At 51.1% G+C, this 25,278-nt stretch overlaps 1 protein-coding gene across 1 annotated transcript in view; it reads right to left on the bottom strand.

The window, feature by feature from the left end:
* Nucleotides 1-25,278, bottom strand: part of LOC144264379 (dedicator of cytokinesis protein 2-like) — a 336,931-nt gene that overhangs the window by 278,453 nt on the left and 33,200 nt on the right. Inside the window, exons 10-11 of the mRNA XM_077816134.1 lie at nucleotides 24,364-24,499; nucleotides 12,201-12,276 (exon numbers count right to left, since the gene is read on the bottom strand). Coding sequence (XP_077672260.1) covers nucleotides 12,201-12,276; nucleotides 24,364-24,499 — 212 coding nt within the window. The remainder of the gene's footprint in view (nucleotides 1-12,200; nucleotides 12,277-24,363; nucleotides 24,500-25,278) is intronic.

Genomic DNA, 25,278 nt, shown 5'->3' with positions numbered 1-25,278 from the left:
GTAGTGGGGATGGAGCGAGGATCATGGAATACATATGTGTACAACACATCTCAAAGAACAAGTTACTGTGCAAGTAAGTAATTGTTTCTTCTTCGAATGCTTGTGCACATCTGTATTTTACTCTAGGTGGTTCTCAAGCAGTAGTCCAGTGGTAATGGAAACTTGGAAGTCACTTAAACATGGATTGAAGAACAGTCTCTAAGGTGCCACAAGTACTCCTCTTCTTTTTGCGAATACTGACTAACACGGCTGCTACTCTGAAACCAGACTTTCAAAGTTGGCATCTGCTCTGGATGCTTCCAGAATTGCATAGTGCTGTGTGATCATGTGATCAGAGGATCACATTGCCATTCTGCAAATGGCCATAATAGGGATATTACTGAGGAAGGCCACTGAAGTGGCTTGGGCTCATGTAGAATAAGCAGTACCTCTTTCTGGAGTGACGTTTGCAAAGCTGTAACAAATCCGTATGCATAAAGAAATCCAGTTAGATATCCTCTGGGCAGTATCTGCTCTCCTATTCATCCTCTCAGCATATGGGAGAGGATCTAAAAAGTTTAGTCCTGTCAATGTAAATGATAGGGCCATGCAGACATCCAAAGTATGAAGCCTCCCATCATCCTTATGGATGTGTGTGTGGCTTGGGAAAGAAGATTGGTTGGTGGAATTCTGATTCAGATGGAATTCTGATACCACTGTGGACAGAAATTTTGGACACGGTTGCAAGGAAACTTTGTCCTTATAGAAAACTATATGTGGGGGACCCATCCAAAGAACCTGCAGCTCTCTAACTCTCCTAGCAAATGTTATCAATGATGTAATCATATCATATAAAACACTTTATCTTGGGAGGATGTTAAACAACAGCTATTAAAGTTAGACGTTTTTAAAATCAGCAGATCCAGATAGGTTGCATTCAAGAGCCTTAAAAGAGCTGCCAAGGAGTTCACTGGACCGTTAATGTTGATTTTCAATAAGTTTTGGAACACTGGGGAAGTTCCAGAAGATTGGAAGAAAGCTAATGTTATGACAATATTTTAAAAGGGTAAATGGAATGACCCGGGTAATTATAGGCCCTATCCCTACCCTCTAGCATATCTACCTCTCCCCATAGCTTAGCGTCATCTGCGAGGAGCTGTGCCAGTTAGAGTAGCTGGAGGCATAGTGTTAGATATTGTCATCAGTAGCAGGTGCAACTCTGGTAATGAAATGAGTACTGGTTCTCCTAACTGCCATCCACCCAGATACAAGGAGAGAACTGGGGAGTCTGGGAGGGAGGTGGTCTATCAACGCATGTGGTGTTGATGGTACCAAAAAAGTGTTACCAAGAAGGCTGGCACCAGATAGGATGTCAAAGGAGTCATTAGTACCAGGCCTGCCAGTGGAGCACAGATGCTGCACAGTGCAGGTGTAGATGGTACCAAAGTTACCAATATCGAAGCAGAAGGTGGCAGTATGGAGCATTTTGAGGTAGGCAGCTTAATGTCAAATAAAGATAAATTCTTGGCCGGTACTGGAGCTGCATGTTAGTGGTCTAATGGATGCTACAGATGTCCCCCTTGGACTTTGAGTTCCCCTTTTTCTTAATGACATTTAGGGATTTAGAAGATGGCCCTGGAGATGGTGCCTGGTGTTCTCTTCTATTTCTGTCGTTTGTGGGGATATATTCCACACTCAGTTCAAGTCTTTGGTATCAGCATAGCTGCTGGAGATAAAGAGGCTGCCGGGGCACTCCTGTACGACTCATAATACGGGGGTGTGGTACTAAAACAACCACAACCCAAGTATGGGTGCATGGATTTTTCCATCAGGTAATTCAGAGCCTAATCTCTATTTTTCCTTGGTTCTTCTTGTGAAGGACCTATATATGGAGCACCTCAACAGGATGTGTCCTTCTCCCAACAAACTAAATACCACCTATGTCCATTTAAAAACATCAGCCTGACATGATGGGTAGTGTTTAAACCCTGGTGATTTTTTAGCATATGGGCTGAGAAAACAAACAATTTGGTACTGAAATACTACCCAGGGGACAGAATAAGATCTCTCACAAAAACAAAGAAAAAAAAGAAACATCATTAAAAAAAATCACTATCTAAATACTAACTACTATGCAAACTACTTTATCAACTATATACAAAGGCTGATAGAAGTTAAAAACAGTGTGTGACACTTTTTAGGGTTAACCAAGGTGTCTGGGGTGAATCACTACCACCTGCTTATGGCATGAGGGAGTCTTGTCTGTGGCAACCAGGGCAAGTTCTCCCAAAGCTACCAGCTGCAGGCACCACAAGCACTGCACTCCAAGCTAGCTCAAGCTTCACCCTTTCCTACTGCCAGCTAGCAATTTATACACCCCGCCTTGTTATACTCAAATGCCCCGATCCTCATCTTCTGGACACCCGCAATGTATCTGACGCTGTTGCAAAAAAAGCAAATGCAATTTTGGGTTGCATTACCAGAGATATAGCATGCAAGTCACGGGAGATGATAGTTCCACTCCACTCAGCGCTGGTTAGGCCTCAGCTGGAGTACTGTGCCCAATTTTGGTCACTGCGGTATAGAACGGCTGAAGAGAAACTGGAAAGGATCCAGAATCAAGCAACAAAAACAATCAAAGGGATGGAATTGAAGTCGTATGAGCAAAGGCTGAAGGAACTGGATATTTTAGTTTGAAAAAGAGGAGATTAAGGGGGGACATGATAACAGTCTTCAAATACTTGAAAGCCTGCCAAAAAAAATGGAGAAAAGTTGTTCTCTCTTGCCAGAGAGGGCAGGACAAGAGGCGACAGGTTCAAACTCCAGCACAGCAGATTTATATTAAATCTCAGGAAAAACTTCCTAACTGCAAGAACAGTAGGACAGTGGAACAGATGCCTAGGGAAGTCGTGGAATCTCCTGCACTGGAGACTTTCAAAAGGAGGCTGGAGAGCCATCTGTCTGGGATGGGTCAGACACCATGGGCGGCAAGTTCTATGGACCCGTGGTGCCCGGGCACCAGGAATATTCCTGTCCCAGAGGCCCAGCTCCAGCAGAGTCAACAGTGTGCCCTTGAGTCAGCAGTGTGCCCTTGTTGCCAAGAAGACCAAGGGCATTTTGGGCTGTATAAGTAGGGGCATAGCCAGCAGATCGAGGGACGTGATCATTCCCCTCTATTCGACATTGGTGAGGCCTCATCTGAAGTACTGTGTCCAGTTTTGGGCCCCACACTACAAGAAGGATGTGGAGAAATTGGAAAGAGTCCAGCGAAGGGCAACAAAAATTATTAGGGGTCTGGAACACATGACTTATGAGGAGAGGCTGAGGGAACTGGGATTGTTTAGTCTACGGAAGAGAAGAATGAGGGGGGATTTAATAGCTGCTTTTAACTACCTGAAAGGTGGATCCAAAGAGGATGGATCTAGACTGTTCTCAGTGAGAGCAGATGACAGGACAAGGAGTAATGGTCTCAAGTTGCAGTGGGGGATATTTAGGTTGGATATTAGGAAAAACTTTTTCACTAGGAGGGTGGTGAAGCACTGGAATGCGTTACCTAGGGAGGTGGTGAAATCCCCTTCCTTAGAAGTTTTTAAGGTCAGGCTTGACAAAGCCCTGGCTGGGATGATTTAGTTGGGGATTGGTCCTGCTCTGGGCAGGTGGTTGGACTAGATGACTTCCAGAGGTCCCTTCGAACTCTGATATTCTATGATTCTAAGTTTACCACCTCCCCCCGCGCGTCCCCCGGCCCCACCTGCCGCCCCTGAGAGATTTGAAACCCGCCGCCGCCCAGCAGCGCAGCGGGGCTGAGCGGCTTCCTGCGTGCTCACTCCACAGGTCCTTGCAGCCCGTGTGAGGGGGTTGTGCCGCTACGTGCTGCCCCTGCCCCAAATGCCCCTGTGGCCAATGGAAAGCTGCAGGGGCAGTGCCTGGAGACAGCCGCGTGAGGAGACCCCCCCCCCGGCCTGCCCCGCCTAGGCGCCTCTGCTGGAGGGGTGCCCCAGGTAAGCATCGAACCCCCCACCACATCCATTTCGAGAGCCTGCACCCCTCACCCCCTCCTGCTCCCCGCACCCCCCAACTCCCTCTTGCACTTCCACCCCTCCCCTGCACCTACTTTTGTCCCCAAACTCCCCCAGAGCCTGCACACCCACCCCCTACTGCACCCCCGCCGCCTACCCAGAGCCTGCACCCAGCACCCAAACTCATTCCCAGAGCCTGCACTCCAGACCCCCTCCCCCACCCAAACTCCCTCCCAGAGCCTGACCTTTCACTCCTTCTGCACCCAAATTCCCTTCCAGAGCCTGCACCCTGCACCCCTCCTGCACCCCAATCCCCTGCCCCAGCCCAGAGCCTGTACCCAAACTCCATCCCAGAGCCTGCACCCCAGACCCCGTCCCCCACCAAACTCCCTCCCAGAGCCCGACCCCTCACACCCCCTGCACCCAAACTCCCTCTCAGAGCCTGCATCCCCACCCCCTCGTGCACCCCAATCGCCTGAACCCCAGACCCCCTCCCCCAACCAAACTCCCTCCCAGGGCCTTAGGCAGGTGTGTATGGGGAGTTGTGGGTGGGGGGTTCTGGGCACCACCAAAATTTCTACAAACCTGCCGCCCCTGTCAGACACAACAAATCCTGCTTCTCGCCGGGGGTTAGACTAGATGACCCTTTGGTCCCTTCTAACCCTATGGTTCTATGATTCTACACCTATCGGCTGCCTATGTGGAAGCAGCACACCCCAGTTTACTGGCTTCACCTCAACTCAACACTCTCCTGAGCTCTGCGGCGAACAGCAGAGAGGCTAACAGAGGGAGTTTGCCTGGGATCTGTCTGAGAGGAGGTATGCTAAGGGCTGCATTAGGGGGGCTGTGTTGGTGAGTATCTGAGTGTCTGTTGTGGGGACAGTTTGACCGTGTGCTTGCTTGATTGTTTGAAAAGTGTGAATTGGGAGTGCTTTGTTCCAGGTGAGCCTTGAGTGGGCCTCACTGTTATAAAAAGCCAGTCAGCCAGCTGAGTGGCGAACAGCAGAGAGACTAACAGAGGGAGTTTGCCTGGGGAGAGCCCACTGAGGCTTACATCTTGCTGGCTTCTCTGAGTAGTTACTACAACTCCTGAGGAAGCTCGTAGAAGGAAGGTAATATGGATGGCGAGCATTCAGCTGTTGTGACCTGCACAGGTTGTGCCATGTTTGTCTTTCTTCCACAGGACAGAAGCGACTTTGTCTGTACAAAGTGCAAGCTGGTCTCCATATTGGAAGAGAAGGTTCAAGGTCTGGAGAAACAGGTATCGACCCTGTGTTGCATAAGAGAAACTGAAGATTTCCTGGACAGACATCAGGATATGCTTCTACGGACACAACGTTCTGAAGATTCAGAGCAGGCTGCATAGCAGGGACAGAAGGACGGTGAAGAAATTTGGCAGCATGTGACCTCCAGAAGAAGAAAGGGGAGCATCCATGTGTAAGGGGACTGTTGCCCCCTTACTAACATTCAGTGGGGGTGTTTTGGTTGGCTAGCTCCCAGTACTAAAAAGGGGGAAGGGTCGATGGGAAATCAGGACCCTGAGACTGACAGCAACCAGGAACAATGGGGAGAGGCCAATGCTCCAGGTCAGCCGGAATGACAGGGCGAGCAGGCTAATCAGAGAGTCAGGAGGCCAGGGAGGTCCCGTCCTCCGTGTGAGCTGGATTTGCCTGGGTCAGATGAGTGGGGCCGAGCTAAGGAGAAAGCAGGGGCCTGAGCTGAGCTGGGGAACAGAGCTAGGCAAGATCCAGAGGGACCAGAAAAGCAGCCCAGAGAGAGCAGACCCTGTCCTGGGAGCAGAGCTGCAGCCCCAAAGCCAGAGGCACAGCCCAGAGAGAGCAGACTTGCCCTGGGAGCAGAGCTGCAGCAACCAGAGCCGGAGGGGCCAAAAAAGCAGCCCAGGAAGCAGGTCAGTGCTGGGAGCAGAGTCACAGAAGCAGCCTGCAGAGCAGACCTGTCCTGGGAGCAGAGCTGCAGCAACCAGAGCCAGAGGGGCCAGAGAAGCAGCCCAGTGAGCTGGAGACAGAGCAGCAGCCGTGCAGAGACAGGGTGGTGTAGCTGAGGCTGGAGCAGTCTGGAGCTGGGTGTGGTGAGCAGCTGGGAAGAGCGAGGGGGACCCTGGGCAGCGGGCCCAGCACAGGGAGACGCCTCAGCCAAGGGGCTCTGCAGGCCAGGCTTGGATCGTAACCCCGACAGGGCGGGGGCGACACTGGGAAGAAGGGTCCTACCACTTAGACCCTGAGAGCGTGAGGCCACCAGCAGAGCAAGTGTCCAACCCACAGCATCCCTGCAGCACAGCCAGGGCCTGAGAAGAAGGCCTGGGACTTACAAAAAACAGACTATGAACTGCCCTGACGTTCCAGAGACGCCGTTTGTGATGTTCCCTGCCACAGAGCGGTGTGATGTGTTTCCTTTAACTTTTCCCATTTTTTCTTATTCTTTTTAAAATTAATTGTTGATTAAATAATTTGCATTTGCTTTAATTTGTATGTAATGGGTCAGTGGGTCAGAGAAGTGCCCAGTGCAGAGAGAGTACCCCGGAGTGGGGACACCCTAGCCCCTGTCCTAGGTGACCACAGCAGGGTTGGGGGTCGAGCCCCCCAGAAATCCTGGGCCCAGCCTTGTTGGGGTTACGAGGACTCTGCCAGACAGGAGAGTGGAAGGGGAATCCTCGAGGGCAGGGAGGCCACTGGGTAAAGGGAGTGGGAGCGAGGACTCAGATCCTTTCACTAGCCCACTTCACCGGGATCATGCAGAAGCCAGGAAAGTTCCCCACAAGAGCGGGACTATTCCCCTGCTTACACATGTACCAGCAATGCAGATACAGGTAGGCAACCGTTTTCATGTTCTCTCCACAGGTACTAATGTGGAGAGTGGACTAGATGAGGGAAGGGAACAGAAGGAGACTCCGCCAATTGGAAGGCATGAGATGCACTGTCCTAGGGATGGGGGTTCCATGACCACCGCTCCCAAGAGAAGGAGGCGGGTGGTGGTGGTTGGAGACTCTCTTCTCAGGGGGACAGAGTCATCTATATGCCGCCCCGACCAGGAAAACCAAGAAGTCTGCTGCTTGCCAGGAGCTAGGATTCACGATGTGACGGAGAGACTGCCGAGACTCATCAAGCCCTTGAATCGCTACCCCTTCCTGCTTCTCCACGTGGGCACCAGTGATACTGCCAAGAATGACCTTGAGACTACGTGGCTCTGGGAAGAAGGATAAAGGAGTTTGAGGCGCAAGTGGTGTTTTTATCCATCCTCCCCGTGGAAGGAAAAGGCCTGGGTAGAGACCGTCGAATCGTGGAAGTCAACAAATGGCTATGCAGGTGGTGTCGGAGAGAAGGCTTTGGATTCTTTGACCATGGGATGGTGTTCCAAGAAGGAGGAGTGCTAGGCAGAGATGGGCTCCACCTAACAAAGAGAGGGAAGAGCATCTTTGCAAGCAGGCTGGCTAACCTAGTGAGGAGAACTTTAAACTAGGTTCACTGGGGGAAGGAGACCAAAGCCCTAAGGTAAGTGGGGATGTGGGATACTGGGAGGAAGCACGAGCAGGAGAGCGCAAGAGGGGAGGGCTCCTGCCTCATACTGAGAAAGAGGGACGATAAGCGAGTTATCTCAAGTGCCTATACAGAAATGCAAGAAGCCTGGGAAACAAGCAGAGAGAACTGGAAGTCCTGGCACAATCAAGGAATTAGGATGTGATTGGAATAACAGAGAGTTGGTGGGATAACTCACATGACTGGAGTACTGTCATGGATGGTTATAAACTGTTCAGGAAGGACAGGCAGGGCAGAAAAGGTGGGGGAGTTGCACTGTATGTAAGAGAGCAGTATGACTGCTCAGAGCTCAAGTATGAAACTGCAGAAAAACCTGAGAGTCTCTGGATTAAGTTTAGAAGCATGAGCAACAAGGGTGATGGCGTGCTGGGAGTCTGCTATAGACCACCGGACCAGGGGGATGAGGCGGATGAGGCTTTCTTTAGGCAACTAACGGAAGTTATTAGATCGCAGGCCCTGATTCTCATGGGAGACTTCAATCACCCTGATATCTGCTGGGAGAGCAATACAGCGGTGCACAGACAATCCAGGAAGTTTTGGGAAAGCGTAGGGGAGAATTTCCTGGTGCAAGTGCTGGAGGAACCAACTAGAGGCAGAGCTCTTCTTGACCTCCTGCTCACAAACCGGGAAGAATTAGTAGGGGAAGCAAAAGCGGATAGGAACCTGGGAGGCAGTGACCATGAGATGGTCGAGTTCAGGATCCTGACATAGGGAAGAAAGGAGAGCAGCAGAATATGGACCCTGGACTTCAGAAAAGCAGACTTTGATTCCCTCAGAGAACTGATGGGTAGGGTCCCCTGGGAGAATAACATGAGGGGGAAAGGAGTCCAGGAGAGCTGGCTATATTTTAAAGATTCCTTTTTGAGGTTACAGGGACAAACCACCCCGATCTGTAGAAAGAATAGTAAATACGGCAGGTGACCAGCTTAACAGTGAAATCCTTGTTGATCTTAAACACGAAAAAGAAGCTTACAAGAAGTGGAAGCTTGGACAAATGACCAGGGAAGAGTATAAAAATATTGCTCAGGCATGCAGGAGTGAAATCAGGAAGGCCAAATCACACCTGGAGTTGCAGCTAGCAAGAGATGTTAAGAGTAACAAGAAGGGTTTCGTCAGGTATGTTAGCAACAAGAAGAAAGTCAAGGGAAGTGTGGGCCCCTTACTGAATGAGGGCGGCAACCTAGTGACAGAGGATGTGGAAAAAGCTAATGTACTCAATGCTTTTTTTGCCTCTGTCTTCACGAACAAGGTCAGCTCCCAGACAAGTGCACTGGGCAGCACAGCATGGGGAGGAGGAGACCAGCCCTCTGTGGAGAAAGAAGTGGTTCGGGACTATTTAAAAAAGCTGGACGAGCATAAGCCCATGGGGCCAGATGTGCTGCATCTGAGAGTGCTAAATGAGTTGGCGGATGCGATTGCAGAGCCATTGGCAATTATCTTTGAAAACTCATGGCGATCGGGGGAAGTCCCGGACGACTGGAAAAAGGCTAATGTAGTGCCCATCTTTAAAAAAGGGAAGAAGGAGGATCCTGGGACCTACAGGCCAGTCAGCCTCACCTCAGTCCCTGGAAAAATCATGGAGCAGGTCCTCAAGGAATCAATTCTGAAGCATTTAGAGAGAGGAAAGTGATCAGGAACAGTCTGCATGGATTCACCAAGGGCAAGTCATGCCCGACTAATCTAATTGCCTTCTATGACGAGATAACTGGCTCTGTGGATGAGGGGAAAGCAGTGGACGTGTTGTTCCTTGACTTTAGCAAAGCTTTTGACACGGTCTCCCACAGTATTCTTGCCAGCAAGTTAAAGAAGTATGGGCTGGATGAATGGACTATAAGGTGGATAGAAAGCTGTCTAGATCGTCGGGCTCAACGGGTAGTGATCAATGGCTCCATGTCTAGTTGGCAGCCGGTATCAAGTGGAGTGCCCCAAGGGTCGGTCCTGGGGCCGGTTTTGTTCAATATAGAGTCATAGAATATCAGGGTTGAAAGGGACCTCAGGAGGTCATCTAGTCCAACCCCCTGCTCAAAGCAGGATCAATCCCCAATTTTTGCCCAGATCCCTAAATGGGCCCCTCAAGGATTGAACTCACAACCCTGGGTTTAGCAGGCCAATGCTCAAACCACTGAGCTATCCCTCCCCCCATATCTTCATTAATGAGAGGATAGTGTGGATTGCACCCTCAGCAAGTTTGCAAATGACACTAAACTGGGAGGAGAGGTAGATATGCTGCGGGGCAGGGACAGGATACAGAGGGCCCAAGACAAATTAGAGGATTGGACCAAAAGAAATCTGATGAGGTTCAACAAGGACAAATGCAGAGTCCTGCACTTAGGACGGAAGAATCCCATGCACCGCTACAGACTAGGGACCGAGTGGCTAGGCAGCAGTTCTGCAGAAAAGGACCTAGGGGTGACAGTGGATGAGAATCTGGATATGAGTCAACAGTGTGCCCTTGTTGCCAAGAAGGCCAATGGCATTTTGGGCTGTATAAGTAGGGGCATTGCCAGCAGATCGAGGGACGTGATCGTTCCTCTTTATTTGACATTGGTGAGGCCTCATCTGGAGTACTGTGTCCAGTTTTGGGCCCCACACTACAAGATGGATGTGAAAAAATTGGAAAACATCCAGCAGAGGGCAACAAAAATGATGAGGGGACTGGAACACATGACTTATGAGGAGAGGCTGAGAGAACTGGGATTGTTTAGTCTGTGAAAGAGAAGAATGAGGGGGGATTTGATAGCTGCTTTCAACACCCTGAAAGGGGGTTCCAAAGAGGATGGATCTAGATTGTTCTCAGTGGTAGCAGATGACAGAATGAGGAGTAATGGTCTCAAGTTGCAGTGGGGGAGGTTTAGGTTGGATATTAGGAAAAATTTTTTCACTAGGAGGGTGGTGAAGCACTGGAATGCATTACTTAGGGAGGTGGTGGAATCTCCTTCCTTAGAAGTTTTTAAGATCACGCTTGACAAAGCCCTGGGTGGGATGATTTAGTTGGGGAATGGTCCTGCTTTGAGCAGGGGGTTGGACTAGATGACCTCCTGAGGTCCCTTCCAACCCTGATATTCTATAATTCTGTGACATGTCTATAGTAAAACCAAACTGAAGTTTATATAACATAGCTTGAGTTAAAGATTCAAATATAAGCAAGTAAAATGATTTGGAAACATCAGATTACAGGTAAAAGAAAAACATAAAACTCAATCTACAGCCTATACTTATTAACAAATCCCCTTTTTGTCTTATAAGGTATTTCTCACCCAGTGGTCAGTCTGAGCAGCTTTTCTTCAGTCCAGAGAGCTGGGATTCACTTTTCATGAGACACTCTTGCTGGCAGAGTGCCTCTTTGTAATGGATTATACCTTGTACCCTTTCTTCTTCTATACAGTCCCAAACTTTTTGTCTTTTTTCATAATCAGGGTGTTACATTAACTTGAGCTCAGCCCTGAGGGTCCTCTATTCAAAGTTTTTCATGGGGTTCTTTTGTAAGTGCTCAGACGTGCATCTGGTCCAGACTGTAAACACAAGGCTGGGTTGAAAGATGGCGATTGTTCTCACTCTTGCTTGAGTTAGCTCTGAGACCCATCCCGCTTTACTGCCAATACTTTTGGAACATAATGTTCTACATTTTACATATCTCTTAAAACATTTCTTGTACGAACAACTGACAATCACCATGATGATCAGCTAGTTCTTAGCTTTTGACAGAGATCACACATAACCCCCCCTTTGGTGAAGTATGGAGAAGCTGGTCAGATACAGGTGTAATGCACCTTCTGGGCATGCCTATGTCACACAGTGGAGCTCACAGTAAGCCTCACAGCCCAAGGCGTTGAAAAGAAACTGAGAGGGGGTTGGGCAGCCCCACCTTTTATGGCCTAGGTTGGAGGGATGAGTACATACAAGGCACAGACAGTTCCCAGCGTCCCCAGACAATGCTATTTATGAAAAATATCTGTCTTGAGTGCACTGGGTGTGCACAGGCATAGGACGGAAAATATATATGCACAAGCACTTGAAGAACAACACAGGAATAGCTCGATTGGATCGGGCCTGTGATCCATCTAGCCCCATCTCTGTCAGCCGCCAGCACCAGCAGTTTCAGAAGAAGGTATAAGAAACCTCTTAATAGATGTGCAATAATATGCCCCCAACATTACATCTCCTCCTAGCCCCTTTTTTTTAGAGATTGGCTTAAACCCTGAAGCACGAGGTTTAATATGTCTTACAAAATTGGTGTATTAACCCTGGATATTCTTGTTATCCATATAAATGTCCAATTCCTGTTTGAATCTTGCTAAATTCTTGGCTACAGTGACATTTGTGGCAATAAGTTCCACAATCTAATTATCCTGAAGTCAAAAGTAAGAAAGATATTTCCTTTAATCACTTTTGAATTTGTCACCTTTTAAGCTATTTTAGTATACCCTTGTTCCTATGCTCAGTTTCTCTTGGCCATGGGCAGTGTTTCCTTCCCACCCTTCTACCCACCTGAGAGATGGAGACTGTCAGTTGACACAGAAATGCTCCCCTTTTTGCAGCTGAGTTCTTTTCTAGTGAATGGAAAGTCCTGTCTGTCTTAACACCAGCCTTCATCCCCAACCCTTGCAGCCCCACTCCCTTTCTGCTCACAAGTGCTGGCTTTACTCACAGGTGCACAGGAATGAAGTACTGTTTGTCCTCATCACTCTCACATTTTCCCTTGATGATATCTGTAATGTCCATCACTGTAAGAGACAAGGGACAGGAGTCTATGGTCACAAGGTCCTTTGGACAACCCCGAACCAACCCTTTGGACAACCCTGAACCAACCATCCATCTCCAACTCATCCTGAGCTTTCATGGGAAAAGAGCAACCAGAGACAGCCAGACATTACTGAGCACCTCTAATCTGTGTTTAGAGTGACTGTCATTGCCAGTAGGTGGGAGGAACATGATAACCACATAAAACAGGGGTTCTCAAACTGGGGGTTGGGACCCCTCAGGGGTCACGAGGTTATTATATGGGGAGTCGCGAGCTGTCAGCCTCCACTCCAAACCCTGCTTTGCCTCCAGCATTTATAATGGTGTTAAATATATAAACAAGTGTTTTTAATTTATAAGGGGGGGTTGCACTCAGAGGTTTGCTATGTGAAAAGGGTAACCAGTACAAAAGTTTGAGAACCACTGACATAAAAGAACCTGCAAACAACCACATTCTCAGATGGAGGGGATGTCAGGCTGAGAAATGCAGGGAGGAGGTGGTAGAAGAAGGAATGGAAAGAAATGAAGAGGGGAAATTTTGGCTGAATCCCAGGAAAAGGCTCCTGGCAGGGAGATAACTCCTCACTTAGATTTGAGACTCAGGAAGAGGTCAAGGAGCCTCAATGATGGGAACATTTAGAACTAGGACTGGCTCATGCATTAGAAAACAACCAACAGACTGCACTTGCCCCTAAAGGATGAAGGAGGCTTTTCCATGTCTGATTTCTCTCAGTTTCTCTATTAATCATAGATTTTCAGGCCAGGCAGGACCATTTGATCATCCAAACTGACCTCCTGCATAACACAGGCTGGACGATTTTAATCAATTCCTTCACTATCCCTAAAAGAGGAGCTGCAAGACTTCAATAATGGAACCAGAACTACTGCCCAGTTTCACTGCAGCTTTCCTGAGGTCTTGTTTAGACTAAAAAAGGTGTTCTTCTCGATCAAGTCAACTCAATACAGCTAGTACTGTAATACTGAAAAATCTACCTACCATCAGTGCAGACACACTACAACTTTTTGCCTGATTATATCAGGATGAGTCATACCTATGGACCTCTTTCCTCAGTGACTCACCACATATAGCCTTCCACTTCCGGAAATGCTATACTTCTAGTAATTCACTATCATCCCCTTCTGCCTGCTCCCAAATGCTATCCCCTCAGCAATTCACCCAGGTATCCCTGTTCCCCCAACACTATCCCCAGCAAGTCACCACAGATATCACTCATCCCTCCAGCACTATCCCCACAGAATCCCTCTACCCCGCAGTGTTTTCCCAATGCTGCCAATACTAGTGAATTTTTCATAAGTGACAGCATTTTATCTGAAGCTGAAGCCAGTCTTACAATGATGCAAGAAGCTCAAGCCCTCTAGTGAATTTGAGCCCTGCCAGGGGAAAGCCACCCCCTCTGATTAGCTGCCTGTCCAACTTACCCACTGTGGGAAAGTGGGAATTTCCATAATATTTTTATGATGCCTATGTGTGCCTCAGTTTCCCCTATATTTCACATGGCTACCCAGCGTAGGGGCGACAAGGACTATTTGCTCTCAGGGCGGCCTAAGAGACATAGGTATGAATGTCGCCTAGCTGTTTGAGACTGAATGACTCATTAAAAAGGACTGGCCAAGGCAGACTCCGTATCACTGGAGAATCTGATAAGACAATGGCAAATCCGGTCACCAGGATATTGACAACTAGCAATCAATGACCCAACAGAACATGGATTGGGGGCTTGGCTGGGGGCTCTTATCTAACCAGAATGGTCTATGCTTTAACCTTCATTTCTCTATGCTCACCTAAGGACTGCTGATGCTGTGTGCCAGGTGACAAATAAACTTGACTGTTTTGACAATGCTGTGTGAGTGTCACTGCAAATGCTTGCTGAGGTGTATTAACCCCTGAAGAGTATACAAGTCTTTACCAGGAGTCTGTCTCGGCTGGACCTGCTGAACAGAGTTCACGGTTCAAAGCAGGAGTGCTGAAAGCCCACAGGTTCAGTCAAGGAGGCTGTGAGGTAGCTTGGCCTGCCCTGGAAGGAGATCAGGGGTCTGGCACACTGAAGGGGTTCCGTCCCTCCAAGAAACTGTTCCAAAGCTGGGGGCATAGCACTGATCCTGTGGACCAGTGACACCCAGTTCAGGGGGCTAAGTATCCAATCAGAGCAGCTACAGAAAGAACTTCTCTTTCCCCCACACCCCCTCATCAGTCCAAAGCCATTCTCACAAGAGGGGAACAGGGAGCTAAAAAGACCAGCAACTCAGAGCAGCTTCACTCCCTTCCCCCACTCCCTGCTTGTGAGCAACGGGGATGGGATGGGATGACATTTCTGCTCCTCCCTGCTCCCTCCAGCACCTTGCCTGGGAAGGAGGAGGGATGAAGATAAAGCACACCTCAAGCTTCCCCCCAGCGTGGAAGTGGGAGATAGGACCCAACTGCCGCTTCTTCAGGCCTTGGGGAGGGGGGTGAAGAACACCAGGAAGAGCAGAGAAGAGGCCGGGGGGTGTGAACCGATGGAAGGGCAGAAATGATGGGGGCACTATGGGACAGGATTGATCCAAAAGTTGAGAACCAAATTAATTCTGGGCAGGTAATGGGCAGATGTGCAGGTGAGAGCTTCTGCCGTGGGAGCCAAAGTCACCGTAACCAATAAATTCGGGAGAGTGGGAAACACTAACTGTCACACTCTCACACACACACACTGGGGATCACACATGCACGCGCATACACACACAGACGGGATGGGCAAGGGAAGTTCAAATATCAAAAGACAGACATAAATTTTTTAATCTCGTGATTTTTTGGGTCAGTATTATAATTTTGGGGACCAATTCCTGATATTTGATCTACCGCTATCCCCTCAGCAGCTCACCACAGATATTGACACACATATACATTGTGATGGGGTGTCAGCCCCATGCTGGCCCATAAGGTGTTAATAGAGCCCGTGGGAGTCTGCGCAGGAGGCAGCCAATCAGAGCTGGGCTGGCCCATATAAGAAAGCCTGCAAAACAGAGCAGCTGCAGTCATTCCCTGGAGCTTGAGGAGGGAGGTAGATTGGCTGTCTTACAGGTAGATGAAAGCTAGCACCTGGGACAAAGCAGAGCTGGGCAGGATCGGGGGAGTGTGAGCGCCTGCCTGGCTGCTAAGACTTGCATGCTTAAGCCCGGAGGTGAGGGTGAAGAAGGTGCTAGGGCTGTGGGGAAGTGGCCCAGAGAAATAGACTGAGAGATTGGAGGGGACACAGCATGTGGCTGCCATCTACTGGGTCCCTGGGCCTGGACCCAGAGTAGTGGGTGGGCTCAGGTCTCTTCCCCCGCCTCTACCTACACACACACACTTCCTTGCCACCGAGGAAGTGATCAGACAATTGGCTGTGGCTGTTACTGAAGGAAGTGGCTGGACAGTAGACTCCAGTACCCCCAGAAGGGGGGAGAACTGAGTGTGACATTGTCACGGAGTCCCCGGGCGATGCTCTGGAACTGCTCCCCATGAAGCCAGTCAGGACTCTGGGAAAGTCTCCTTTCTGTGAGCAGCCTGTCTGCAGGACACACAGCTTCCACCTTCCTGGGTCTGACCTCGGAGCCTTCGGCGTCCTCTGCCCCTCCATGCACTTCCCACAGCGAGTCTGCCCAGGCAGGATCCTGGGGAAGCCAGAGGGTCCTGCCCCCCAACTCCGCAGTCAGACGTGACTCTCAGCCAGCCAGTAACACAGAGGTTTATTAGACGACAGGAACATGGTCTAAAACCGAGCTTGTAGGTGCAGAGAACCGGACCCCTCAGCTGGGTCCATTTTGGGGGGCAGGGAGCCAGACAACCACGTCTGCCCTTCACTCCTCGTCCCCAGCCAGCCCCAAACTGAAACTCCCTCTAGCCCCTCCTCCTCTGGGCTTTGTCCCTTTCCTGGGCCAGGAGGGCACCTGATTCCTTTGTTCTCCAACCCTTTAGCTCTCACCTTGCAGGGGGGATGGGCCCAGGCCATCAGTTGCCAGGAAACAGGGTGTCAGCCATTCTCTGTGTCAAGACTCCTGCACACACCTGCCCTCTAGGGCTCTGCAATGATCATATACCCTTACCCCACCCCCTAGATACTTAAGAACTGCCTAGGGGAAACTGAGGCACCCCCACACTATTCAGAGGAAACATTAAGAACAGTCCCACTTCGTCACAGACACAGTATGCCCTGAAGAGGATGCTGTGGTCCTTGGGATGACACAGGTCCAGGAGTAGAGGTGACAGCAGGTGAGACACCACCAGAAGAGGGTATGGAGCTAATTCCCAAGACAGCCAGCAGGAGGTGCCACAGTGGTGAGTTGCACCCCATCACACACACAAAACACTATCCACTTAGCAACTAACACTGATATCCCTCTGCCTCTTCCCCCAGGGCTATACCCTCAGTGAATCACCACAGATACCCCTCCAGCCCTGCACACAATCTCATCAGTAAATCAGATATCCCTCCACTCCCCAATTGCTACTCCCTCAGCGACTCATCACAAATATCCCTCCATCAACCACCATAGCAGCAGCACTCTACCTTCAGCGAGATATCCCTCTGACCCAATGCTATGCCCTCAGTTACTGACCTCCGATATCCGTCTGCCCCCTCCAACAATATCAGCTCACCACAGATATTGCTCAGTCCCTCATAACTCTCACAGACATTCCTATGCCTCGCCTCTGGTGCTGTGTCCTCCGCAACTCAGCATAGATCTCCCTCCATCCTGTCAACAACTTACCAAAGACATCCTTCAGACCTCAGCACCTATCACCTGTGTGACTCACTTCAGATATCCCTCCACCTCCTCTCCCAGTGCTGTCATGTTTCACAGCATATACAGAGTAAACAATGTGTTGGCTAGCACATAAATATACATCATATTCATATGTATTATCTGAACTATATAAGTATGCCTTAAGCACCAATAACATTAAGCACAAATATTGTCACAGTGATGTAGCCTAAATTGGCCTATACCATAATCCTGTTCACTTATGCTAAGTATCCCATAACTCCTTACATTTGCTGATGTAAGCATTTGGCACAAGCAGATAGGAAACTTGTCAAATTCAAGATACATTTGTTCCATGTTTTAGTACAAGCTAGGGATGTACCTTCATGGATCAGTGCCTGGAATGCTAGTATCTACAACAAAGATAAGGAAGAAACAGAACAGCTAGTTAGAGAACTGGAACAAACTGATTAGTTGGATTTCAATGACTTGTACAGAAATGTGTAACTTGTAAAATCATATATAATACCAGCTGAAACGTGTAACTTGGGGAGCACACCTGCTGCATAAGGTGAATATAACATTGCTGCACAGGACTGCTCTTCAGAGACTGGGTTTGGATATAACCTTTTTCCTGTACCATATTAATAAACCTGACTGACATTGGTTATTTGATCTGCTGAGTATAATTCATAATGAACCAAAGTGTGGTCAAGCAATTTACTATTCTATTTATCATCAACAGAGAAGTTAGACAGAAAAATGAAATTCTCTTACTGGAAGATTACAGTTACACTGCTTTATTTCTTAGAATTCAGAATGATAACACACAAGAATCCAAAACCAGAGAGAGACAAAGCAGGCTGCTCCGAAAAACAGGCACAACTCACCCCAGTTTGTTCCAGGCTGGCTGGCTGCAAATTGACTGCTGCTTGGTAGGCCCAGATAGTGCACAGGAACTCCTCCTCGCCCCATCCCCCAAAAGTGATAGTTTGCAGTTCGAACGCAGCCAGTCCTCAATACACAATGCTATTCCCTTGGCAAGTAAACATAGCTATCCCTCCGCCCCCAGCACTATTCCTCTCAGCCATTCACCACAGATAACCCCTTCTCTGATACTATTTCTCTAGCAACACACCACAGTTATCCTTCCACCAGTATTGCCAATCTCAAGAGACCAAAAATCATGAGTCAGATTCCCTTGAGAGAAAAATCATGAGCCAGACCCTTGAAAACCATGAAATTGGCTCTAAAAATCATGATTTTTTAAAAAATCAAATTATGTTTTTAGTCCGTCTTTTGTCTTTTTAACTCCCTTCTATTCTTCTACCAACATGTGTGTACTAATTTCAGGTTCAAAATTCAATTTATAATGCACATAAAAATGTATGCCTCTCCCTGGCTGCTCAGATGGAAAGTCCGCTTACCCACTCCTCACCCCTAAGATAGGGGACCTGCAATCCATTCTCTCTTACTGTATTGACCTGGGAGCAACACTTCTTTGCCTCCTGCTGCTCCAGGACTTTTCTACCCGGGACACAGCAGCACCAATTCCGCAACGCTCCATTCCCCTGCATCCTGCTGCCCCAGGGTCCTCTCTCCACTACAGGGCCATATGTCAAGGCCGAGTTCAGTGGCAGGGCAAGTCTGTGACTTCACTCCACAGGCTCTGCCCATACCCCCTGCCCTGAAAATTGCAGGGTTGGAGGACTTGATCACATCCAGGCAGGGGGAGCTGTCATCTAATCCCTTCATCTCCCACCACTATCTTCTGCACCTTCTCAGCCTGCTTCCTGCCCCCTACATCCCCCTGCAGCCCCTACATAGGCGCTCTGCTCTCCTCATTCTCCCCACCTTCCACAGGGTCTCTGCTGCTCCTCACAGTGCCTGTGTCCTGTCTAGCCCACTGAACCGCTGAGTGTCAGCCATCATACCTGTGGGCAAGGCTTCAGTTTCATTGCAAACAGTGGGAGGTTGCAGCCAGTTTTATCAAGGGCAGCCTCACTTCCACCAGAAGAGAGACTATAGGGAACTGGAGGTATCTTGCTAGCGTCAAGCCCATAGACACTATTGGGAGGTGGTGGCCATTTTTAACTCTGGGAAAATTTGTGAGTTAGCACCTTTCATTGTTTGCTGTTTGCATGGAGCAGATAAGGAAAAAACCCCAGAATTGCTAGTTGTGATATAATCCCGAGAGCTGACAATGCTACTCCACCCCCAGCGCTATTCCCTCAGCCACTCCCCCCGGATATCCCTCCTCCGCCCACCGCTATCCCCTCAGCCACTCCCCACAGATATCCCTCCGCCCACCGCTATCCCCTCAGCCACTCTCCACAGATACCCCTCCGCCCACCGCTATCCCCCTCAGCCACTCCCCCCGATATCCCTCCACCCACCGCTATCCCCTCAGCCACTCCCCGCAGACATCCCTCCTCCACCCACTGCTATCCCCTCTGCCACTCCCCACAGATATCCCTCCTCCGCCCACTGCTATCCCCTCTGCCACTCCCCGCAGATATCCCTCCGCCCGCCGCTATCCCCTCTGCCACTCCCCACAGATATCCCTCCTCCGCCCACTGCTATCCCCTCTGCCACTCCCCGCAGATATCCCTCCGCCCGCCGCTATCCCCTCTGCCACTCCCCACAGATATCCCTCCTCCGCCCACTGCTATCCCCTCTGCCACTCCCCGCAGATATCCCTCCGCCCGCCGCTATCCCCTCTGCCACTTCCCACAGATATCCCTCCTCCGCCCACTGCTATCCCCTCTGCCACTCCCCGCAGATATCCCTCCGCCCGCCGCTATCCCCTCTGCCACTCCCCACAGATATCCCTCCTCCGCCCACTGCTATCCCCTCTGCCACTCCCCGCAGATATCCCTCCACCCGCCGCTATCCCCTCTGCCACTCCCTGCAGATATCCCTCCTCCCAGCGCTATCCCCTCAGCCACTCCCCACGGATATCCCTCCACCCACTGCTATCCCCTCTGCCACTCCCCGCAGATATCCCTCCTCTGCCCACCACTATCCCCTCAGCCACGCCCCGCAGATATCCCTCCGCCCACCACGATCCCCCTCAGCCACTCCCCACAGATATCCCTCCGCCCACCGCTTTCCCCTCAGCCACTCCCCACAGATATCCCTCCTCCGCCCGCTGCTATCCCCTCAGCCACTCCCCACAGATATCCCTCCGCCCACCGCTTTCCCCTCAGCCACTCCCCACAGATATCCCTCCGCCCAGCACTATCCCCTCGGCCACTCCCCACAGATATCCCTCTGCCCCAGCACTGTCCCCTCAGCTGGTCCCCACAGATGAATCAGTGTTGCCAACTCTTTAGATATGTGGTACACATTGTGGAGCCCCTGCCCCACAGGTGTGCGTTGTGGAATCCCAGCGTCACATACAAACAGAGCCACTTCTCAGCCCCCTGCTTGTGAGGAAAGCTTGAGGGGGCCATGAGAGTGCCCCGAACAGCTCGCAGCTCAGAGGAAAATGCACAGACCCTGGACTTGCAATTCTAAGATCTCTTGACTTTTTTCAGCCACTCTCAGGATAGTGTGAGGGCCTGACATGTACATTTAAATGCTTGGGGGTGGGAGACACGGCCTGCTCCTCGGGCTCCGCGACCCCCCTGCGGTGTTCCCAGCACTGGCCAGCGCTCTCCTCTTGTGTGGCCCCCACCAGTCTGTGCAGGGGTGTGGGGAGAGGGCATTTGTGCCTCCCCATCCGCCCTGCAGACATGAGAACAGAGCTGGCCTTTCCCTCCTGACAGTGATTGGGGGGGCAGAGGGATATCTGTGGGGAGCGACACGAGGGATAGCGCTGGGCGGAGGGATATCTGTGGGGAGCGACACGAGGGATAGCGCTGGGCGGAGGGATATCTGTGGGGAGCGACACGAGGGATAGCGCTGGGCGGAGGGATATCTGTGGGGAGCGACACGAGGGATAGTGCTGGGCGGAGGGATATCTGTGGGGAGCGACACGAGGGATAGCGCTGGGCGGAGGGATATCTGTGGGGAGCGACACGAGGGATAGCGCTGGGCGGAGGGATATCTGTGGGGAGCGACACGAGGGATAGCGCTGGGCGGAGGGATATCTGTGGGGAGCGACACGAGGGATAGCTCTGGGTGGAGGGATATCTGTGGGGAGCGACACGAGGGATAGCGCTGGGCGGAGGGATATCTGTGGGGAGCGACACAAGGGATTGCGCTAAGAGGAGGGATATCTGTGGGGAGCGACACGAGGGATAGCTTTGGGTGGAGGGATATCTGTGGGGAGCGACACGAGGGATAGCGCTGAGAGGAGGGATATCTGTGGGGAGCGACACAAGGGATTGCGCTAAGAGGAAGGATATCTGTGGGGAGCGACACGAGGGATTGCGCTGGGCGGAGGGATATCTGTGGGGAGCGACACGAGGGATTGCGCTGGGCGGAGGGATATCTGTGGGGAGCGACACAAGGGATAGCGCTGGGCGGAAGGATATCTGTGGGGAGTAGTTGAGGGGATAGCGCTGGGTGGAGGGATATCTGTGGTGAGTGACACAAGAGATTCCGCTGAGAGGAGGGATATCTGTGGGGAGCGACACGAGGGATTGCTCTGGGCGGAGGGATATCTGTGGGGAGCGACACGAGGGATAGTGCTGAGAGGAGGGATATCTATGGGGAGCGACACGAGGGATAGCGCTGGCCGGAGGGATATCTGTGGGGAGTAGCTGAGGGGATAGCGTTGGGTGGAGGGATATCTGTGGTGAGTGACACGAGGGATTCCGCTGAGAGGAGGGATATCTGTGGGGAGCGACACGAGGGATTGCTCTGGGTGGAGGGATATCTGTGGGGACCGGCTCGTCTAACCATCTTCTCCAGCAATCTCCCTGCTCCCACATCTCTGCAGCCAGAGACGGGGGAATAAAGGGGCCTCCAAGCTCACACCAATTCCCACCGGGAGGGTGGCCAGTAGGGAGGGGGAGAACAGCCCCCACTGCTGGCTGGATATCTGGCCCCAGTGAGAAGCAAACAAAGCAGCAGCTGGCCTTAGCATCCATCCTCCTACTCAGAGGGTGGGCTCCTGGCCAGCTGAGAAGGAGCAAGATGTTGTTTGGACCCTCAGAGCCAGGAATCTTTCTTTCCTAGTTCCACAGCCATGTAGGGCCAGGAGCAGCCAGAGGCCCTTGGGATGGGTTGAAGAAAACTCTCCCATTCCAACTGTGCACCCATTTCCCCCAGGATCTGCCTCATCTTCCCTCTCTCAGCTGGGGTCCCTCGTGTTCAAATTGCCTTCTCAATCCACATCCACCTGGTGCCCTCTCCCCTTTAAACCCTCCTCTGTGGCATTCCTCCTTTAGCAGGAAGCAGCTCTCACTGCTCTGACAACAGGGGTTCAAAATCAGGGTGCTTTGCATATTTTTTCTTTTATATGTAACCCACACACCTCCTAGGTGTGGTGCTCTGTGCCATTTAGTGGCATCGAGACCACGTAGAGAGAAATTAATGAGTCTGCTCTATAGCCTTAGCCAATAAGCATATGGTTTTTAGCTCACGCAGTAGAGGCTCATGCACTAAGCTCCAGAGGTCTCAGGTTCAATCCCGCCCACCAACAAACAGGGTCTGTGGTGTTACAAGTGGTTTTGAATCTTTAAAGCCACATTTGCTGAACAGCGAATCCTACATTTTTTTTCTCAGCAACCAGCCTGTGGTGTGCAATAGCACCTGGGTACAGTGAGAGCCCCCCCACCCATACTGCCTCCTGCCCAATGCGCTCCCTATAGATGACCGTCTCAGCTGATAGATATGAAGAGATGGATGCTGTTGCAGACCCACAGACCTCCACTGAATGATCTCTGAGCTCGGCTGACAAGCTGCATGGGGCTGAATTTCCTGTTTCAATCCATTTCAGGGGGCTTCCGCCCCCTTGGGGGCACATGGATTTCAGCACCTTCAGCTACAGGCTCTACAGAGCATAAATGCGTAGGAGCCAGTATAACACACAGCAGCACAGACCCGCTTCCCAGGGATACACTCAGCTCAGAGCCCAGTTTGCTACCCTTGTGTCAAATATTCACTTGGTGTGCTTGAGGTCCCAGCTTGCACTAATTAGCCTATCAAAAATCAATCATTTCCAACAACTCCATTTGTTGAGGATCAATATCCCAGGCTCGGAACATTTATCAAAGTACAGAGGCAGAGTGAGAGAAAGGAGCGTGTGGAATGTCCTCACTTCTATCACTATCCTCTGATATGACTGATGACTTGCTTCCTCCACACAGTGGCTGTGCCTGCTGCCATCTGCCAGGACAGAGACACTATTGTCCTCTGATCACTAACAATGAGAGGGAAGAGTTCCCCTCTCTCTGACCCTGGGAGAACCCCCCAGTCCCTGCTCTCAGCCCCAGGTCCCTAAGGCCCAGGACAGTGACAAACAGAGGGAGCTGAAGCAGCCCCTGAGCCATGGAGGGGCCAGAAAGAGACAGAAAGTACCAAGTCTGTCTGGCTCAGCTCAGAGATAACCTAGAGGGATGTGACAAAAGCCCACACATGTGAGGGGTGTGAGCCCACTGAGGGAGGTGTGTTAGGTGTGTGTTACTAAGCAGACTGAGAGCAAACTGCAAAAGGGGAATTTCAGCTGCAGCTCAGAGAAACACCCTGCAAAGACAGGTTTCAGAGTAACAGCCGTGTTAGTCTGTATTCGCAAGAAGAAAAGGAGTACTTGTGGCACCTTAGAGACTAACCAGTTTATTTGAGCATGAGCTTTCGTGAGCTACAGCTCACTTCATCAGTATCTGATGAAGTGAGCTGTAGCTCACGAAAGCTCATGCTCAAATAAACTGGTTAGTCTCTAAGGTGCCACAAGTACTCCTTTTCACCCTGCAAAGAGACAGCTGTGGCCTGTGTTACACTAGAGATCAGATGGTCACAGTGGTCCCTGCTGGCTTTACAATCTGAGACAAAAGCTGCACCTGTCAATCAGTCTCCTGGGGCAGGGCTGAGCCCCAGCTCTGGAACACTTGTAACCTGCCTGACAAAGCCTTGGGAAAATAGGGCTCTGGGGAGAGGTTCTGCTCTGCCCTAAGGGATGGGTTGGGTGTGAGTGGATGGGACTGGCCACTCCCCACTTTCAGCTGTAAATAAGGGGGCCAAATCTGGCAGTGAGCAGGGATGCTGGCCCAGGTGAGGGCCGGGGCAGGGTCATGGGCTGACAGGCTAACACTGCTGCCGTGCAGCCCCCACCTCAGGCCAGGGACACAGGCCAAGCCAGCTGGAGCCCTTTGGCTGAGCGGCCACTAGAGGGACAGCACTGCTGGGGCCAAGGAATGAATGGATCCAGGGCCCACACTCACCCGAGACGCCAAAGGGCCGTCTGAGGCCGGTGCTCAGTTTCCGCGTGTAGGTCTCCTTCAGGTCCATGCGCCCCACCCGCACAATCTGACACACCAGGAAGAGCCTCTCTCGTTTCAAGTCCTTGCTGCCCAGGTCCTGGGGGGGAGAGAGAAGCTCAGAGAAAGGCCCAACAGAGCGCAAAGGTCTGGCCAGGGGGTCTGATGCCACATGGGGCAGGCTAGTCCTCAGCCTGGGGGCGCCATGTCAGCGCTGGGGGGGATGGATGGCACTAGGGGGCCTAGCTCAAACAGTGCTCACAATCCCCCCCACCCCGGCCTTTCAGAATCTCCGAGAGTGCACTGCTTCTGGGGGCTGTGCTGGGAATGTGGGATAGGTCGCCAGAGGGCACTTAGCGGGGCTCTAGTGAGTCAAAGGGACACTCTGAGATGTGGTCCTTCAGCCTGTGCACAAGCCTTGCAGCTCGATGAGGCCAAAGGGCACAAGGCAACGGTGTCTGAACAGAGCGAGTTCCTCCCAGGACACTGCCTGTGAGCATGGTGGGCTCAGCCCAGCTTGACCTGCAGGAAATGAGCAGGCCCCACTCAGCCGCTCCTGATTTGTTCATGTAGGAGACAGCTGTAACTCTAGTGTCCGGACCTATGCCTGCAGCTGGACCGCACCTGGGCCAAGTGCAGAGAGGGTGGGATGGATCAGCTCCAGCAGAAGAGCATGGTGGGGCGGGAGGTGACTTCATGCTCATGCTGTTAATCAGCTTCATTTACATATAGACTTCCCCTTTCTCTGGCCCAGCTGCCTTGGCCCCTTCCTGGGGTCAGTCTCGGTGCAGCTTGTGCCGTGATGAGAATACAGGTCGGGAGAGGTCTACACTTAAAATGCTACTGTGGAGCAGCTGCAGCATTTCAGTGTGGACACTG

This window comes from Eretmochelys imbricata, chromosome 4 (assembly GCF_965152235.1).
Source record: "Eretmochelys imbricata isolate rEreImb1 chromosome 4, rEreImb1.hap1, whole genome shotgun sequence".
In the NCBI taxonomy this organism is placed as follows: domain Eukaryota; kingdom Metazoa; phylum Chordata; order Testudines; family Cheloniidae; genus Eretmochelys; species Eretmochelys imbricata.
The sequence above is the reverse complement of the archived record's forward strand: the minus strand, read 5'-3'. Positions and strand labels throughout refer to the sequence as shown.